At 43.6% G+C, this 20,267-nt stretch overlaps 1 protein-coding gene across 1 annotated transcript in view; it reads left to right on the top strand.

The window, feature by feature from the left end:
- Positions 1-19,893, top strand: part of KIRREL1 (kirre like nephrin family adhesion molecule 1) — a 43,004-nt gene extending 23,111 nt beyond the window's left edge. The window contains exons 3-14 of the mRNA XM_069062854.1: positions 1,311-1,468; positions 1,824-1,974; positions 3,820-3,925; positions 4,187-4,335; positions 4,704-4,831; positions 5,696-5,822; positions 5,925-6,025; positions 7,399-7,597; positions 10,401-10,508; positions 10,746-10,885; positions 11,356-11,427; positions 12,018-19,893. Coding sequence (XP_068918955.1) covers positions 1,311-1,468; positions 1,824-1,974; positions 3,820-3,925; positions 4,187-4,335; positions 4,704-4,831; positions 5,696-5,822; positions 5,925-6,025; positions 7,399-7,597; positions 10,401-10,508; positions 10,746-10,885; positions 11,356-11,427; positions 12,018-12,494 — 1,916 coding nt within the window. The 3' untranslated portion in view covers positions 12,495-19,893. The remainder of the gene's footprint in view (positions 1-1,310; positions 1,469-1,823; positions 1,975-3,819; positions 3,926-4,186; positions 4,336-4,703; positions 4,832-5,695; positions 5,823-5,924; positions 6,026-7,398; positions 7,598-10,400; positions 10,509-10,745; positions 10,886-11,355; positions 11,428-12,017) is intronic.
- Positions 19,894-20,267: the final 374 nt, after the last annotated feature.

The raw sequence follows: 20,267 nt of genomic DNA on the forward strand, positions 1-20,267 counted from the left end.
CTCTCTCTCTCTCTCTCTCTCTCTCTCTCTCTCTCTCTCTCTCCTTCCTTTTCTCTGTTCCCTCTCTTCTTCTCTACTCTCTTTTATCTCTCCTCTCTCCCTCCTTCTCTCTCTTCTGTCTTTTCCCCGTCTTTCCCTCCTTCTCTCTTTTTTCTCTCTCCCCTTCTTCACCCTCTTTCTCTCCCTCTTCTCTCTCCTTTCTCTCTCCTCTCTTCTCTTTTCTATCTCCTTTCTCTCTTTTCCCCTCTCCTTTTCTCTCTCTTCTTCTCTACTCTCTTTTCCCTCTCTTCTCTTTCTCCCTCTCTTTCCCTCCTCCTTCTCTCTCTCTTGTTATTGTTTTTGTTTGTTTTTTTTACAGTTAGCTATTAAACACCACAGGTGGGGCAAGCATTGTAGTTTACTGGCTCCCAGTTTTAGTACACCTCCTTCCTGCTGAACTTTGTTGCATTTAGACTCTGATCCTAGGAGAGATCAGCACATTCTAATTTCAGGGTCCAGTCTGAAAGCCATGGACCTAACTCTCCCCAATTTTCACCATTAAAGACCAATAATAAATAGACATTTATGTGTTGCCTTCTTATAGTTTCCAAAGCTCATTACATATATTATTGCATGTGATAATCTCATCAAACCCTGTGAAATAGGTTTTATGGGTGATATAATCCCCATTTTACAGATGAGAAGACCTCAGAGAGGTTAAGGGACTTATCCTTGGTCACACAACTAGTAAGTATCAGAGATAGGTTCCCAACCAGGATTTAGTACCTCCAGGTCCAACATTCTGTCCACTATAATTCACTACATTCCAAGCAAATGTGTCATGAATGGTTAAGCCAAATATAAGATAAGAACATACAGTTTTTACTTTTTTTCCATCCTCTACTCTTCCCTTAGCATCAAGAAGTTCATAGTAAGGGGACTTGCCATGGCGTGGTGTGTTCTGCCTTGTTCTCAGGTACCCCCACTGAGTTCCGCTTGGACTCTAAGCCATTCCAATTTTTAGTATACTCACAAATTAGAGATATTCCACACAGAGCTCCGTATGTACATTTGCCTTCCTATCTTTGAGGTTCCCCCCATCTTAGTCCTAAGGCATGGAAGGAGGCTATGAGGCATCATGGGCCATGCCAGAGACAGCAACAGACCAGGAGTCAGGGCATTTAAAATCTTGTAGGTAGAGAGATGCTTCAGAGGCCCTGAGCGAGTCAGCTGGTATGGGAGTGGGTAGGTTACTCAGAGGGATTTGTCCCCATACTTCGCTCCCCATCTATCCCAGCTTTGGCTGACTTTGTTTTCCTCTTCCTCCACAGTTCCTCCAGAGGATCCTACAATTGATGGGGGCCCTGTCATCCTTCTCCGGGCAGGGACACCCTACAACTTGACATGTCGAGCTTGTAGTGCCAAACCTGCTGCCACCATCATTTGGTTCCGGGATGGGACACAGCAGGAGGGGGCTATGACCACAACGGTGAGGTTCTAGGTTCCATCTTACCTGCCTAGCCTGAGTCCAAGGGTCAGCTTTCATGCCTGCCCTGAATTTGGACTTACGATCGGACCATACTTCACCCTCCTCATCTCTTGGGTCCCATCTCACTGATCAATTGAAATTAAACAGTAAGAAAGTATTTACAGAACCCCTTTGTACCCTCCATAGATTGCCATTATCCTGCATTTCCAGGTTTATCTTATATTAAAAGTGTGTCTGACCCTTACACTTCTCCGCCATACTTCTGCCTTTGTGATTTTGTTCAGATGGGGTGGGTTATTCTTGTCTTAAATTTGATTCATTTGCCTTTCTTCCAACACCACAACCCCATCACCAGGAGGTGCTAAAAGATGGAAAGAGGGAGACCACAATCAGCCAGCTACTGATCTACCCCACTGATTTGGACATTGGGCGTGTCTTCACCTGCCGAAGCACCAATGAAGCCATCCCTGGTGGGAAGGAGACCTCTATCGAGCTCAACGTACATCGTGAGCCTGGGCAACATGGGGATGGTGTGGGTCTGGGGGAATGTGGAAGAGCAAGATTGTTCTGTATAGTGGAAATAGAGTACAGTACAAAAACTCTGGATTTAGAGTCAGAATGTGAGAGTTTAAATGCCTAGGCAGCTAGGTGGATAGAATCCAGACTTGGCATTGGGAAGACCTGAGTATAAATGGTGCCTCAGACATTTACTAGCTTTGTAACACTGGACAAGTCATTTAACATCTATCTGTCTTTGTTTCCTCATCTATAAAATAGTCATCTAATAACATCTACCTCCTAGGGTTATCATGAGAATCAATTGAGTTAATCTATGTAAAGCACTTGGCAAATCTTAAAGTTCTATATAAATTCTGACTTAGTCTCCTCCTCCTCCTTTCTTCTCCTTCTTCCCCTCCTCCTTCTTCTCTTCCTTCTCCTCCCCCTTTCTTCTCATCCTCCTTCTCCTTATTCTTCTTTTTCCTCTTTCTTCTCTTCTTTTTCTTCTTCTTTTTTTTGTTCTTCATCTTCTTGTTCTTGTTATTATTATTACCTGTGTGACCTATGACCTTGGACAAATAAATCATTTCCCTTCACCTATAAAATGAGAGGTTTGAGCTAGATGACCTATCTTCTCTTTGACTCTAAAAGCACATGATTTGGGAAAATCAGTGGTGGGGCAAGAGAAGTATGGCCCTATAAAATCATCCCTCCTGCGCAGTCTGGGCAAAGGCCTGCAATGAGTGACCACCTTACCTAGCATGACTGAATTCCAGACCTGAAAGGTTCCTCAGAGTCCATCAAGTTTAGCCTCTACCCAAGCAGATAAACTCTCTGCAGCATCCTTGGCAGGTGGGCATCTGGTCTGTACTTGAAAAACTCCAATGAGCGGGAACTCCCTAGCTCTGGAGGAGACCTGTTCCACCTTGTCACTTTTGAGGACAAAGGCAGTTTTTTGGGGCTAGTTTGGGAGAATGGTCAGTCCTGAATTCCAAGGTGGGAGGATAGCCATAGGAACTGGAAGGTTAGTCTTGCTCCAAGTGAGGAGTGACCATCTTCTAATTGAAGCAACATCGCCGCCTAGTGACAGCTATGTGTAATTGTACCCACAGAAGCATCCATTCTGAATCTTGCACTTCTTATGGAATCATAGAATTTAGAATTGTAAGGCACTTTGGAAATCTTTTAGTCCAGTCCATTTTATGGACAAGAAAAATGAGACCCAGAGATGTTAATTCAACTCAACTCATATAACTTGCCCAGAGTACCTCAGGTAATAGAGCCAGGATGTGAACCCAGCTCTTGTAACTCCAAATCCAGGGTTCCTTCTGCTCCATCATATTCATTACACCCACAATGAACATTTTTATTGAACATTTACTGTCCTCAGCATGTTTCCTAAGAGCCAGGAGAGATGTCTTATTTACATAAGACACAGTCCTTCCCTTGAGTGATTTATTTAATATTCCTAGACCTTAGTTTCTTTATCTGTAAAATAAAGGCCCTGTGTGTGTGTGTGTGTGTATGTTATGTTGGATTAGATACCCCCTAAGGTTCTTTCTACTTCTGAATTTATGACTTTTTTTACTCATGGACGTTTAAGTCTCCATCTTTATTTTCAGTCCCCTAAAGGCCACGAGGGCAACAATCCCTTGGGGATAGGGGTAAGGAAGGTAATTTATTGAATGCTATTCACAAATTTTGAACCTAGGTTCCTGATTTTCCTGCCCTGTATGTCTGTCCTGGTGTGTGTGTGTGCAAGGGCAGAAAATGGGGGAAGTGGGGAGAAGGACAGGAAGACTTCCTTTCAGATTTGACTGGCCCTGACTTCCTTCCTCCACCCTATTATGTAGACCCACCCACTGTGACCCTGTCCATCCAACCCCAGACGGTGCAGGAAGGGGAGCGAGTTGTCTTCACCTGCCAGGCCACAGCTAACCCTGAAATCCAAGGCTACAGGTGATAAAAGAGGGAGAGGGGCTAGGGTGGGCACTGAGTGTGATAAACGTGGGTTCAGGGAGAGAGGTAGAATACAAGTGACACCAGGGAAAGCAACATGTTTTAGAGGGATAGTGGGAGAAAAAGGATCAGGGAGTAGAAGAGAGAAAAGGAGATGGGGAAGGATAGAGACATGAGCAGAGAGGGATATCTATGAACAATTAGGCTGGCAGGAGGGTATGGTATAAAGGAATCTGATTTCCTTTTTCTCTTGTCCCACAGGTGGGCCAAGGGTGGGATCCTAATTGAAGATGCTCATGAAAGTCGCTATGAGACAAAGGTTGATTACTCCTTTTTTACGGAGCCTGTGTCCTGCGAGGTCCACAATGATGTAGGCAGCACCAATGTCAGCACACTGGTGGATGTCCACTGTAGGTATCAATGGTTTGGGAACACGGGAGTGGGCCAGGGTAGGATGTCCAGGAAGTCTGAAGGCTAGTGGATCTTGGGTATGATCTGAAGTCACTTCCTGAATAGAGATGGCCTTAGAAGAAGGAAGAGAATAAGGAGAAAGTAGCCCAACTTTATCTCCTTTCTGTCCCTTCCCTTACTTCTCTCCTTTCCCCTACTGAGTCCAGGATATTTGAGAGAAGAAGGGATTGAGGAAAAAATTAAAAGAAGCTGAAAAACTTAGAATTAGGGGAGGAGAAAGAGTAAAACAAGAGAAATCAAGATAGTTGGTACAGGAAGGTACCCTGATGAGATGGGGACCCTCACAAGCCCCTCCTTTCTACTTCAGTTGCCCCTCGGATTGTGGTTGACCCCAAACCTACAACCACAGACATCGGCTCTGATGTGACCATCACATGTGTGTGGGCTGGCAATCCTCCTCTCACCCTCACCTGGACCAAGAAGGACTCCAACATGGTAACACCCCTTTCTGGCTATCCAGGAGAGCTCAGGGTTGGAATGTATATGTTGGAGTAGAGAGGCCCTATCACACATTTAAACTTTGGACCAAGATATGCAGTCTTATGTAGTCAATAACATACTAGACTTGGAATCTGGAAGGTCTGAGTTAGAATCTCACCTCTGACACTAGCTATGTGACAGTGGGCAAGTTATCAAACTCACATACAAATGGAGAGAGATGTAAAATGCTTTGAAAAAACTTGAACTATATAAGTGTCAGTTATTATTGAAATATTTTGTGGAGCATGGGAGAGAACCCCAGAGAGTAGCTGGGCTCAGTCAAAGGCAACAGGAGGAATAGAATGATTAGTGCCAGTGAGAGAAGAGTATGGGGAAGGTCTAGACTGGGGCATGTCCTGGATACCTCATCTCAGGATGATGAAGATGCTAGTGTCTTGGAAGAACAAAAATTAATACTAATTGGTTCTTTGGGGAAAGATTAAAATAATTAGTGTGCTTCACCTTAGAGAAAGAAAAAAAAATCATATTTGAGAGACTGAATCTAAATTGTAGCAAGGGGGATTTTGGTCAGATAGAAGGAAGAATCTCTTGCCTGATTGAGTCAGGAAACCCAGGTATGAGCAAGTGCAGAAGGCTAGGAATTTATCCCAACTAAAAGAAAAACAATTGTTTCCTCTCCCAGAACTGAACTGGAGAGGGGGGTGGGGGAGAGAGAGCTTGTAGTCTCTAGGGCCCCTTTCCAGTTCTGGGATTCACCAATTCCCTTTCCTACTTTTCCCTCTGATGCTGTGGAACCTTGAATTGTTCAAGGAAAACAGGCATCCTGGCTCCACTCCTGAGGTTGCTCTCTCTGACCAGGTCTTAAGCAACAGTAACCAGCTTTACCTGAAGTCAGTAACCCAGGCAGATGCGGGCATCTATACCTGCAGGGCCATTGTGCCTCGGATTGGTGTAGCTGAGCGCGAAGTGGCACTGTTTGTAAATGGTGAGCTGAGTGTTGGGTAAGAAGTGGGTGGGTGGGGACTCAGGGGGCTGAGGCACAAGGAGTACAGATGCATCACTTGGGCCTGGTCTCTCTGTCTCCTAGGGCCCCCCATCATCTCCAGCGAGGCTGTGCAATATGCTGTTCGTGGTGATGGTGGCAAAGTGGAATGTTTCATTGGGAGCACACCACCCCCTGACCGAATTGTGAGTACTGAGGAGACTGGTTGGGACCTTCTGCCAGGGGAAAGTGGCTCATCTCAGCACTCAATCTATTCCTTCCCCTTCTACCACTCTTTTCCCTTTCTCCAGTTTCTCCTCTGCCCCTTTCTGTCCTTCCTATTTCAACTCTTTCTGTTTTCTTAAGTTTTCACCCTAATATTTTCCATTCCTTTTTCGTTCTTTCCTCTTCCTCCCTTGTCTTTTTTTTTTGCTCTTGTCTTTTTTTACCTCCTCTCTTGTCTTTCTTCCTACTCTGTTCTCCACCTCAACCAGCCCTCTTCTGCTTCCCCCATGCCCCTCCCCCTCACTCTGAGCCATTAATTCCTTCCGTGACCATTAACCGTCAAACCCCTCATCACATTTAATGACCATTTGGCTAACTCCAGGGCTGCATGGGGACACTTCATTACCACGGCAGCCTGGGCTGCAGGAATGATAGGCTCCCAGGGGGATGTTCCTTTGCACATCCGGGAGGATTTATCCCTGGAAAAGAGCCAGATCCCAGCAGCTAACATAACCCCGATCCTGGTCTCCCAGGGAGTGGAGGAGCTGATTCTGGACTAGACCTCCCAGCTAGGGAGAACTAGTATGGTGGTATTGGAGGCTAATGCGCTTGGAATGACCTGTTCTTGTAATCTATAAGATTGGTTTAAAGGGCAACTTAGTCCAGAGTTATTTAAATTTTTAAGTTGGGGCTTAACGTAGAAATTTGGGGTAAGGTTAATTATATAGTTAAGATTGGGGGTTGGAGTTAGGTCAAGGCTATGTTTGAAGTTCGGGTTAATTGGCCCTAAGATTAGTGTTGGGTCAGGGTTAAAGTTAATTGATTAGGTTAATATTAGGTTGAGGTTAACATTTCTATAGTGAAGGTTGTTACTGGTTTTAGGGAAGGGTTAACACTAAGTGGGGTCACTATATGGAGCAGTGAATAAAGCCCCTGGCCTGGAGTCAGGGAGACCTGACTTCAAATCAGCCTTAGACACTTACTAGCTGTGTGACCCTGGCCAAGTTATTTAATCCTATTGGCCTCAGTTTCCTCATATGTAAAATAAGCTAGAGAAAGAAATTGCAAACTGCTCCAGTATCTGCCAAGAAAACCCCAAATGGGGTCACAAAGAGTCAGACACAACTGAAAATGACTAAACAACAATAATTGTTGTTAGTGTAAGGCTGAGATTCATTTTAGGACCAGTGTTGGGTTTATGGTTAGTTGGAGGATTACCTTGCATTTGAATTGGGGTTAAATATTGTAACTCGAATAGAATGGTGATTCAGGGGGTGAGGATAGGAAGCAGAAAAGCTTAGGGCCACACACCTGCTATGCTGCTCCTTGACTTCTGTCCTCCTTACTTTCCTAGGCTTGGGCCTGGAAGGAGAACTTCTTGGAGGTGGGGACTCTGGAGAGGTACACTGTGGAGAGGACCAACTCGGGCAGTGGGGTACTTTCCACCCTGACCATCAACAATGTCATGGAGGCTGACTTTCAGACCCACTACAACTGCACAGCCTGGAATAGCTTTGGGCCAGGCACAGCCATCATCACATTGGAGGAGAAAGGTAGGAAGAGAAGGGGAAAGTTAAGGAGAGGAGGGTGGAGAGGTGTTGGCAGGCCACAGGCATTTCCCTCCAGAAGCAGGACATGGAGCAGGATTCAGCCACCACCTTTTTCTATCTCGAGCTGTGACAGGAGAGACAGAATGATTAGTGCCAGTGGGAGGAGTGTATGGGGAAGGTCTGGACTGGGCACATCCTGGATACAGGATAAAATGAGAATACTGGTGTTTTGGAAGAACAAAAATAAATAATAATTGGTTCTTTGGGGAAGATGAAGATAATTGGTCAGAACCCTGAACTATACATTTAAAATCAGGATGGGGAGACAAGCTTCTGAGGTGGAAAGTGCATAGCACAGCACCTGGCATGTAGTAGGTGCTTAATAAAGATATATTAATTATTGGTTGGTGGAATAAAAAGACCCCACTGCATCTTTGCTCTTCAAGATCTCCTTGTTGCAAAATCATAGAATAGATGTCAGTGACCATGAAGACCAACACTGTCCCAAAGTCCTTCGACTGCCTAACCCATCAAGATGTTCAGTATTGCTCCAAGATGGCCAGTGAGGAGAAACTTGCTGTTTCCCAAGGCAGTTCATACCACTTTGCAATAACTAATTGTTAATAAATTTTTCTTTACATCAGTCTGAAAAATCTGCCTCTTGACAACTTCCAGTCACTACTCCTAGTTTTTTCTGCCCTCTGGACTGACCCTACAGAGCCAATCTAATCCCTCTCATATTACAGCCCTTTAGACATTTGAAGACAGCTATAAACATGAAAGGTTCCCAGGTCTTCCAAACTGCCTTCATATGGCACAAACTCAAGGCCCCTCTCTATCCTGGTGGCAGTCCTCTTTTTAATGTCATGGAATAAATAGATAGGGTCCTTACTTAAGCAAAGCTTACAACCTGATGAAGAAGACTTGGTCTCTGACCCTAGGAGCGCCCATTGTGATACACATCACTTGGAAAGTCACTTGAGATCACATGAAGGGATACATTGACAAGGGCATTTAAAAATGTCTGCACAGGAAATTCCTAGTGTGATCCAATGAAGAGGGATGCCTGAGGAGAGACTTTTGGAATAAAAGGAATCTTAGACAAGATCTGAAATGAAATTCAATTCCAAGGAAGAGGAAGAATGAGGGAGACAAAGTTTCTAGATCTGTTTTCAGACCTGGAGAGAAGTTGCAGCTATGGGCTAAGGGCCCACAGGAGGTTGAATCCAAGCTTATTGGTTGGGGGAATCAGTCAAGCCACAAGCATTTATTAAATGGTTACTACATAGATGCTCAATGCCCACATAAGAAAGGAGTGGATAGACAAACAGATATGTGGCTAGCTTAAAGAACAGTGGTCTAGCCTTGCTGGCAGATGAAATAGAGGAATGGGATAAACTGACTAATCCAGGCCTAGGTGGGGTGGGAGCATTCTGGGAAGATGGTAAAATAGGTCAGAAATTTCCAGGCTCTTCAGATTTCCTACACACACAGAAAATTGCCACGAAATAATCAGAGAAAAATAAAGAGGCAAAGCAATGGTCATAAAATAACTTGAGAGGACCTTAGAAAAGATAGGGTCTCCAGAGGATGAGGTTTGGCCTTAGTGAAGTGTAGACACCTCCAGGCTGACTCAGCTGAATCAACAAACAGTAGACCCTGAGGGCAGCTCTGGACCAGGCCTCAAATTTCACCTCACACACTTTCCCCTCACAGGTGAAAAGGTCTAATTGTTAGGAAGTTTTTACTAAAATCTTCCTTGACACGCACCACATGTTACTCCTTTGAAGCAGACTCTAATTCCTGTTCCACATGAGAGTCCTTCAGACAATTGAAGATACCTGTTATATACCCTCTCAGTCTTTTCTCCAGGCTAAATATCCCTTGTTCCTTTAACTATTAAAATTGTTTTGAGCCCCTATTCAGAGGAAGGGGCTGTGATTGACAAAAATGAAATGGTTCCTTTCCTCAGAGAACTTACATTCCACTATACTCTGGTAACTGAGTCCCTTGATAGATTGTAAGCTCCTTAAGGGCAGGGAATATATCTCACCTAAACTTTGCATTTTCATCAGCACCTAGGACAGCACTCTACACACACTAGGTATTCCTACATTTTTATTGTATCCTGTTTAACAGTCAATCTAACTCTAGCACCAAATCTCACTTAGTTTTAACTCTAACCCTAATCTTAAAACATACCAAAGCAAAGTTTAAGTTTTAACCCAATGGTAAACCCAGTCTCAATCTTTACTTTTACCCTAAAACTAATCCTAATGTAAAACCTTAATATAAACCAGTGGTGTCAAACTGAAATATAAATAGAACCTTGCACAGCATACCACATATTGACTTAGAAAACCTCCAATTAACATTACAGTATTTTTATTTATTTTGTTAAACATTTCCAATTATATTTTCATTTGGTTTGGGCCCCACCTGGGAGTTTTGCATGATTTGCAGGGACGGGCCACAAGTTTGACATCTCTGAAAACCAAATGCCAGTTCTAAATTTAAATATAAACATAATTTGAAATCTACTTGTGGTATCTCCTAAAATTTGCTTAAGACTAGTTTGAGTCCTAAGTTCAACCCTAAATTGAACTATGATCCCAAATTTAACCCTAATTCTGATTCCAGACTGAACACTCATCACAAATATAACCCTTAGCCTCATCCCTGAACTGAACCCTCTCCTCAAGTTTAGCCCTTGTCCCTGATCCCAAAATAAACCTTCACCCTAAACTTAATCCTTGACTGTTACCCAGTATGACCTCAACCGTACTCCTGGCTGCTTCCTCCACAGAAGTCCTTCCGGTGGGCATCATTGCTGGGGCTACAATTGGTGCAGGAATCCTTCTCATCCTCTTCTTTGCTGCCCTTGTTTTCTTCCTCTACAGGCGCCGAAAAGGAAGTGAGTATGGTTTCTAGGTTAACTGGGAATCTTCCCCTCCATCCCTACGCTGAAACCTACTTGCCAGGATTCATTCCCCCTCTTACCCCTCCCCCTGCTTTGCCTCTGGACAAAATAGGGATCCTACAAGACTGTTCCTGGAAGTGGGAGTGAGGAGGGAAAAGAACTGACATCCTAAGCAGAAGATGCCATGGACTGATTTCAGCTAACGCCGGTCCACCTTCCCTTTAACCCTAGGCCGTAAGGATGTGACTCTAAGAAAGCTAGACATCAAGGTGGAAACAGTGAACCGTGAGCCACTCACCCTACACCCTGACCGGGAAGATGACACTGCCAGTGTGTCTACTGCCACCAGAGTTATGAAGGCCATCTATTCGGTGAGGGGCCCAAGGGCACAATTTCCTCAACCATTTCTCCTACTAGCTACTTCTTTACCAGCCCTTGTTTTTTGAAACCATCATGCCAGGGAAATTCTGCCCTGGACAGAGTTCCTAGAAAGGGCAGATTTTTCACTGGGAAAGGGCAGACTACCCTTCAGGCTGCCACACAAATGCCCCTTTGTACCCTGGGGAACATCCCATCCTCACCCTATGCCTTATTTAGAATTGTAGCTTTTTAAAGCTGGAAAGACCTTAGGACTCATCTAATCGAACACCTTCATTTTACAGGTAAGGAAACTAAGTCTTAGGGCAGGGAGGTCCTATTCTGAGTTGGGAGCGGACCAAGGACCAGGTCTCCCGACTTCCCATGTTGGGCACTTGCCTCCACTTTATTCGCAGAAGGCGGCATGGCCCTTTGTCTTTGCCTACTTAACCCCTTACTCCCATCTACTCTCCTGTCCCCATAGTCATTTAAGGATGATGTGGATCTGAAACAGGACCTTCGCTGCGACGACACCCGAGAAGAATATGAGATGAAGGTCTGGAGTGGGAGTCCCGGAATTGGCAGGGTCAGGGCGGTGGGGATGGGGAGGTGGGGGACTGAGGGATATGAGGCAGATCTGTAGCTAGCAGTTTGAGTGCCTAGGGGAAGCTGTGAGGGAAGTGACCCAAAATTAATTTTTAAGGACAAGTTTATTTGAAGTGGGGGGATGGGGTGGGTGGACAGGAAACAAGGACTTCAGAACACATTGATGCCATTCCAGTGGTTACATCAGCCAGGGGCAAAAAGTGCAAACCATGTGGGAACTTTCTATTTCAACTAGTTATTTTTGATAACTCAGTTCTAAGCTAAGCTGTTTCCACACTGCTATGGTATATAGGTGTTCTTAGCATCTTCTACATTTTGGCACCTTGGGACAGAGCCCTAACCACCTTGCCCTAGTTGGGGCTCTGAGGTGAGACATGGTGTAAGTCAGAGTCAGAAAAGAGTAGGCACTGGGAACATGACCCAAATATGGCAGAAGTGTTGGGAGAGGCCTAGCCAAGCCATAGGGATGGGGTCCCCAAGCCTTAGGAGAAAGTTTCTCTCTAACTGTTCCTGTTTCTTTTCTGCCTCCCCATGTTCTAGGACCCCACCAATGGCTACTACAATGTCCGAGCACACGAAGACCGCCCCTCTTCCCGGGCTGTCCTCTATGCTGACTACCGTGCTCCAGGCCCTGCCCGTTTTGATGGTCGTCCTTCCTCCCGTCTCTCTCATGCCAGCGGCTATGCCCAACTCAGCACCTACACCCGGGGCCCTGCCCCCGACTATGGGCCTGAACCCCCTGCCCCTGGCCCTCCACCTCCAGGTGGGGGAGAGCAAGCCAACCAGCTCTCCTATGAGAACTATGAGAAATTTGGCCCCCATCCCTTCCCTGGGGCAGCCAACTACCCTACCTACCGGCTTGGCTACCCTCAGCCCCCTCCCCCAGGGTTGGAGCGGACCCCCTATGAGGCTTATGACCCCATAGGCAAGTATGCCACAGCTACTCGTTTCTCCTACACATCCCAGCATTCAGACTATGGCCAGAGGTTTCAGCAGAGGATGCAGACTCATGTGTAGGGAGCCTGGGGTGGGTGTCTCTGCGGGGCAGAGGAGAAGGCTCTCTTGACTGTTCCCTGATATTCAGGGGCATTGCCATTTGCTTCTGTCTTGAACCTATCTTCCCCTCACCCTCAACTCCTGCCCCAGCTCTCCTCCAACTGCTGTTGGGGGGAAGAATATGTGTCTGAAACACCCCCTATCCCAAGGATGGTGCTTCTTACCCTGAACACTTGGGACTATCCTGCTCTTTCTCCTTAGGGAGATTTTTCTCTTCTGGTCTTTCCCACTCCCTACTCCTACATCTCCCCCAACCCCGTAACATGGAGGCAGGGAGAGTAGGGGCTGGGAAAGTGACAGAGAGTTGTTTTGTTCTTGGTGTATGTCTCTGTCTCTGTCTTTCTGCTCCCCCTACCCCTCTTGTCTCCCTTGAAGTGAGGAATCTTGCTTTGAAGGAAAGGGGATGCTGAATACTAGTGGCCAGGATGTGGGCTAGGGGAGTCCTTAGTAGGGAAGGACAATCATACCACCAATAATGAGACTCAGGTCAGGAGCCCCTGGTTGGGCCCTCTGCCATTTGCCCTCACACCCTGAATTTGCCATATCCCTATATGGAGTCTGGACAAAGAAGCTCAAATCCTAGTTCAAGGGTGACCCTAGTTGCAAGTTCAAATACAGTCAAATTCAACCAGAATCCAAATATTCCTGCAGCTGGCCACTGATGCTGCTTCTAGGTTCTGTCCCCTCCATGGGGAACTAGATTTCTCCAGTTATCGCCTCATCCAGCCCCATTCCCTCCTTTAGAGAGACAGCATGGTACGGTGGAAAGAATATTTGACTAGGAGTAATAGGGTTCATGGGTTTAAAGTTATGCTTAGGCCTGTTCCCACCAGCAAATCCCTGGCCTAGCAAAGCAGTAAATGATTCAAGGGACATTTAGAGGAAACACCAGAAACTCGCTTCTTAATTCACCAGCAAAAGGGAACAATGCGCTTTGGTGCAGTACCTATACTTGGCACCAGAGGGAGCCCCGACCTCTGTCTTCCCACTACCACCCACATCACCACCATCACCATCAATCAGCCTCATCTCTCCCTTAGCTATGCCCTACTTTGTCTTTGTCCCTGGGTGAGAAAGTGATGCAGAGGGACAGACCAAGGTAGTGTGGAGGGCAACCAAGAGCCAGTAGACTATTTCAGGAAACAACAAACAGCAGTGAAACTATCTTAAAAAAAGTACCCTCCCAAAGGTAAGCCCTAATAGAGAAGAGAGCCAGAAGCCCAGATGGGCAAGAGTGGCCTCTGCTTCTCACCCAGGATTGGGCATTCTACATCACACTTCCAGTCTCCAAGCACTTTGAATACTTATTTATTCAGGCAGTGGAACCTGTCAAGTGGTCTAACTCACAGGTTGAGTTGCCATAACCTGGAAAAGATTGGTTAGGAAGACCTTTTCCTGAAGGGTGGGAACTGCCAGGGATATCCTCAGATGGGTTTTTCTGTTAAAGTGTCTTTTGTTTGTTTCTTCTGGCTCAGCCAGAACTTTAGTCCACTTTCAGTGCCTTGAACATCAAACTTTTGTTGACCACCCCTTTGGTGGGAGCCAGGTGCCCCTGACTAATCCTCCTAGGAGGAATGACTAGGAAGAGAGATTATTACCTAGAAATCACCACCTGGAGAGAACATATATACCTTTAGGTGGCAGAATTCCAAAAAGTAACCTCATTCCCCACCCTATCCCCAGGCCCCTAAGTATTTGAGTCTCTCTACCTAGGACCTGTCCCTCAGTCTCCACCCTCCTAACCAAAGAGAGTAGAAGCTGGGGGAGTAGGCTTAGACCCTGCCCAAGCCCCTACCCCTCAAAAAGAAATAAAAAGTAGGATTCATCATATTCTTTTTGGAGGGGAGAAGCAGCTGTGGAGCCTCTGGTCTATTTCCCATAGATTATTTCCCAGAATGCACCATGCTCCTTTTTGGTGGTCACTGTTCATTAATCCTGTTCATGTTAACGAGCTACATGCTCATCAGCTACGCGCCATCAACACCCTTATGGATGGGTCTGTGGAATGACATTCACCCAACCTCTCCTTTGTAAGGACAGAGTTCTACTTATGAAGTAGGTCCCTGACTCCAAATAGACAGGTTACTCATTTACAATTCAAGGGAGGTGCTTGGGGTGGGTTGCATGTTGGAGATGTCTGATGAGTTCCAAACTTCTCCATCTAAAACTTAACTTCCTTTGAAGTTGTTCATGAGGAAAGCTCTCCAGGAAGATTTCTTAAAGAAATAGGCATCTATAAACAAATCCAGCTGTCAATCATCTGGGCTAAAGGAGGAAAAAAATCCAGAGATCCTAGGTGATCTAAATATGAAAATAATCTGATTGGTTGGGTTTTTTTTTTTTAATGGAAAAATCAAAAGGTTTTGGCTTAGGAGTGGCCAATGAAGACATGTCAAAAATGTATATTTATCTGTTTCCCTTCTTTCCAGACTAAGATCCCAATGTTTTTATCTGTTCAACGCAAATGTTAGCCTCTTCCTCTATATTCCCTCAACCCTGTCTAGGTAATAGGAATGGAGGAGGCCCCAGGGAAGTGTGAATAATTTGGTAGTCTCTCTAAACCACTTGAAGAAAGTGGGGCCTGAGTCAATGTGGGTTGGGGTGGGGGTGGGGAGTATGAGAAACTGAATCAAAGCCCAGAGGTGACTTTCCTAGAGGGTTTTCAATGCACTTGCATTATCCAGCTTTAGGTTATTCATCTTACTATTTAGTCCAGGCAATTCTTCTCCCTCCTCCTTGAACATTCTACTCCTTTGTTGCTTTCACTTCCCCACATGACTTTTTGCTCCAACTATAGATAACCCTATGGGAGGGAAGAGAATTTGAGGTTCCCTCCTTATACTTGAGCCCAGCTACTGAAAAGAGCCTTTGAAACCTAAGTCCTTCCTCCTTTTCTTCATTCCTGGGGAAGATGTGATTCATATAGACAGCAAGTTTGGAAAGGAAGGAAATAGCATATACATATATATGTTTGTATATATATGTGTGTGTATATATATACATATATGTATATGTATGTGTATATATGATTTATGATATCATCTGTCCCCAGGGTGGATTAGAAAACTGAGAATAAGTAAGGAGGTCAATAGGAAAGTCTAATAGCATTCCATATCCTCTTTGAGTTTTCACTGTGGGGCTTCATCTTTTGGTTTCAAATGGAACGAATTTCCAGAACATCGGGCTACTCTTATATACACATTCATAAACAGAAATACATTCTGAACCTCAAAACAAAATTAATTTTGGAATACCCATACAACTTCATTTCTATACTCAGAGTTTAAGGCTAGATTATTACAAAGACATCTGTAAACATTCCCATCCTAGGTAAGGATGGACAAGTACCTGTTTTCTGGAGCTCGAAATTTGAGGACAGAAGCGAAGAAATTAGAGGTCCTCATGACCTGGAGGGATGACACCTCTCCCATAGGTAATAGGTATGGCCTTTAGAATGAACTATGTGCAGAAGTATCTAACTCTGAAGTCAAGGACCTGTCCTGGTCTCTTTTTGGGAAGGTGAAGTAAAGCAACAGTGATCTCTCTGTCAGAGAAGATATCAAAGGAAAACAGGATAAGATATGATAATAGGGGGAAAAAAATTGGAAGCAAGAGGTAAGGGAACTTTATAACTTTTGTGTATTCTTAGATCTTGAAGAGACCATTTTACTTGTGCTTTGGGTAGGGGTGGTGATAATCTTTGGACAAGCATTCTCTCTCTCCCAAGTTGGGTAAGGGAAGAGAAGGGTGCTTTTATACTATCATACTATGCTGGAGTTCAACTTTAGCCATGACCTCTGTTATCTGTGTCACCATTTTGAATCTTGTGCCCCCTTAAACTTCCCTGCCAGATCCATAGGTGGATATGATCAAAGAAAAACTAAGAGTAAGATAGGATTAGGAGATAAAGGCCTGGTGAATGTGCTTTGGTTCACCATATTCCATTTTGGAAAGGGAAAAATGAAGGTTTGTCTGTTCTCCTATCCTTAAGAAATATAACTGCTCTCAAGCCCAAATGAAGAATAACTTCTTTTCTCTAAGATTTCAAGGGGGAGTAGTATTCTTCATCTTATTTCAAAGTTTTGCATGGAGGAAAAGCACAGTAGAGATTCCAGGGCCCATTGTTCTGATATCTCTTTTTCCCTAGTCTCTGGCCTCCCTGAAGCTGCAATTAGGTGGTCCAATTTGTTGAATCTACATAAACTTCTAAGGTGGGTTATTTGGGTTTAAAAGCTTCACTATGGAGTTGAGTTATCTAGTTTGACATCTCAAAGGCCCACATGACCTGAATTCTCATTTTGCATGTTTTCTCCCACTCTTACTAGCCATTCTAATTCTTGGGTTCAGTTTCCTAGCTCATGACCCTTATAAAGGTGTCTTCCTCTCAGAAATTTAATGTTCCTCCTCCCCTTTGCTGTGCAACCTTGGATATCACCAAACCTCTCTGTGCCTCTGTTGGCCCTTCAGATGTATAATGGAGGGAATTGCCTAGATGGAATTTATAAAGCCCCTTTCCCCGTGAGCATTGGGGTAGGGATTATGAAGTATTGAAATGCACAGGTGTAATGTAATTTGAAAAGCTTTATTTTTGTGAAGAGGTGAGAAAAGAAATTTAACATCCCCTATCCTATCCATTCCTTTCCTGTCTCTTCCCCCATGACATAATGGTGTCTCTCACTCCTAAATGTGTCTCAAAAGTGTCCACTATAAGCCATTCCGCCCTCTTAGTTTCCATTGGCCACAATGATATTCTTTCTGATAACTGGGTTGAACTTTGGGATTAACTGGGGGTTGGTTGAACTGGGCTGGGAGGATTCCAGAATTTTTTAAAGGGGGGGGAGGGGAAATCTTGCTTCCTTGCATCACTGTGAGTGAGCTCCAGGTCCTATCCCTGGAGAAATAATTGCTGCAGAGAAGTCACAGGCCATACTGGGCAGTCCTGGTACGAACCTGCCCTTAAAAATAATAATAACAGTAATAATAATAATCACCTGCATATAACTGTTAATCATTCTTTGCTCGCCTCCTGACTTATCTCTGGGCCCTCTCATTGGCTCTATTTCAGGAGGTGCTAATGTGCTGTGGCCCTCCCAATAGAATCAATGCACTGTGGACACTCCCCCCACCCCCCCACCCCCATGCTTTACACATCTGGAGATTTCCTGATGCCATACACCCAGAATTCACCTTCACCTAGAAAGGGGGCAGTCTAGCTCCTGATACAATCTCATTAGCAATAGTGACCTGGAAGAGTTGACCTCCAATCACACACAAAAAAGAGGATCAGAGCTATGATTGCCATTTTTGTCTAGGCCTCTATCAGGCTTGCATACTTGGTCCCTCTAAAGTTGAAATTCCTTCCCGAGGTCCTCAGTATTAAATGAATGGATCCATGATGATAATTAAGAAAAGAGAAAAAATATATTATTTTTGTTAGGACAAACCATCGTAGATTTTTAGCAATGTGTATCTGTGCATCCCTCACACCTTTTCCTATTCTGCCTTTTTCATTTTCCTTTTTTTTAAATATTATGTACTATATTTTTAGTCTTAAACACACTATATATTATATATATTTAATTTTTTATATATATAAATATAAATGTTAAAAAAAAGAAAAATTGTGTATTCTTTGTTGCATGTGGGAAAAGAGTTTCTGGAAAAGTTGTCTGGTTCTTTGTGAATCATTCTAGATTTAGGGAGTCTAGAGTTTATCAAGTGGAGATTCTAAAGGAGAGTATTCCAGTACTCTACCTATGAGCTATAGGCCATGGAGAAGGCTTACTTTTTGTTTGTTTTTGCTTCTTCAAAAATATTGATTCTATCCTATCATCAGTCTTGACCTCCAAAGACCAAACTTTGGAATCATTAAGAACCCAAGAAAAAAAACAAACATTCTTCATTTCCAAGATATGACAATAGTAGGGAGTCCTGGCTCTAGAATCCAAGGACCTGGGTTTAAATCCCACCAACAATAATAATAGCTTGCATTTATATAGGGCTTTAAGTTTTGTGAAGTGCTCTACAGATATGTTATTTGATCTCTACAAAAACCCTGAGAAGGTGCTATTATCCCTATATTTACAAATGAGGAAATTGAGGTACAGAGGGGTTAAGTGACTTGTCCAGGGTCACACAACTAGTCATATCCAAGACCAGATTTGAATTTAGGTCTTCCCGATTCCAAGTCCAGTGCTCTATACAGTGCAATACCTAGCTCTCTCCACTTTTAATATTTACACTGGATATGACTTTGGCTAAGGCATAATTTTCCTGGACTTCAGTTTCCTCATCTTTAAAATGAGAGTATGGGACTAGATGATTTCTGAGGCCCCTCTCTGATCTATAACCCTTTAAGAGACAAGCTCTTAGAATTCTAAAACAATCTGTTAGAATGATAGATTTGGAAGTGCCCCCCAAGATCATCTAGTATATCTAGTACAACAAAATCTTGAATCTTGTCTATGATGTTCCTCACAAATAGCTAGAACCTAAGCAAAGGGATCCAGCAATGAAGAGCCCACTCACTGCTCTCTGGACACAATTCCTATAGGTTTTTCAATCTTCATAATGTAAGATAGATTGAGAGAGCTTGAGGGACCCACCCCCATTTTGGCTGGAATTGATAGATCAACGTTTTTTAAAGCACAAATATCACTTCCAATAGTTTTCCAGTGTACTAACAAAACTGGATTTATAAAGGTGGAGATAATTTGGTTAAATACAAACAGTACATGGAAGGGGACTTAAAATCCACTATTTGAGATAGTTAAGTAGCATTCACAACATGGTTATTTCTGATCTACATCATGTCTTCTCTGAAGAGGTAGGTTTTAATTTCTTAACCACTTCTAGAATTCTGACCTAATCTCTATTAGAATTCTGAAATAATCTTTATTAGAAGTCTGGGATCATCTTTCAAATTCTAAAATAATCTATTAGAATGCTTAGGCTCACATAAAAAATGATGAAAGGGGTAGTTTCAGTGAAAGCGGGGCAAACTTATATGAGCTGATGCAGAGTGAGTAGAAAAAGAGTAATTTATGCAATAACAACATTGTAAAAACAAACAACTTTAAAAGACTTAAGAATTATGATCAACACAACCACAGTCAAGTCATGATTCCAGAGGACTAATGATGAAAGCATGTTACCCACCTCCTGAGAGGGGTGATGGACTCAGGGTACAGAGCAAGACATTTTTTGGACATACCCAATGGAAGAATTTGTTTTGGTTGACTTTTACATATTTGTTAAAAAGGTTTTTTTTTTCCTTTTTCAATGGTGGGGGGTGGGGTGGAAAAGAGAAAAATTTGTTAATTAAAAAATTGATCTAAAATAAATAATTTTTTTAAAAGAATACTTAGGCTCAGGATCAAAGTTACTGTGACTCCTTCCTTTTTAACTTGGCTTAAGGAAAATAGAGATATTGACTTTCAAATGGCCCATGAGAACCACGGAATGGTTGAACTGGAATTCTTCACTTTTCTGAGTCAGTGGAACTTGAAAAAATGTCTATCCCTGACTTGCCTGCTTGACAGGGAAGGATGGGGTTGAGGGATAGCAGTGTTGGGAAAGTGAAAGTACTTTGAAAAGTATGACACAATAAGGCTGAAATATAAATGCATGTGTGCTTATAGCATATGTACTTCATTTGTGTTATATATGGAGGGATGGATTAAGCATGAATTTATCTTCTACCTTCTCTTTCATAGGCTCCACATAATGGTTTTC

Source organism: Petaurus breviceps, unplaced genomic scaffold, assembly GCF_028583685.1.
Source record: "Petaurus breviceps papuanus isolate PSGF00001 unplaced genomic scaffold, PetGlider_PUasm1.0 90510, whole genome shotgun sequence".
NCBI lineage: Eukaryota > Metazoa > Chordata > Mammalia > Diprotodontia > Petauridae > Petaurus > Petaurus breviceps.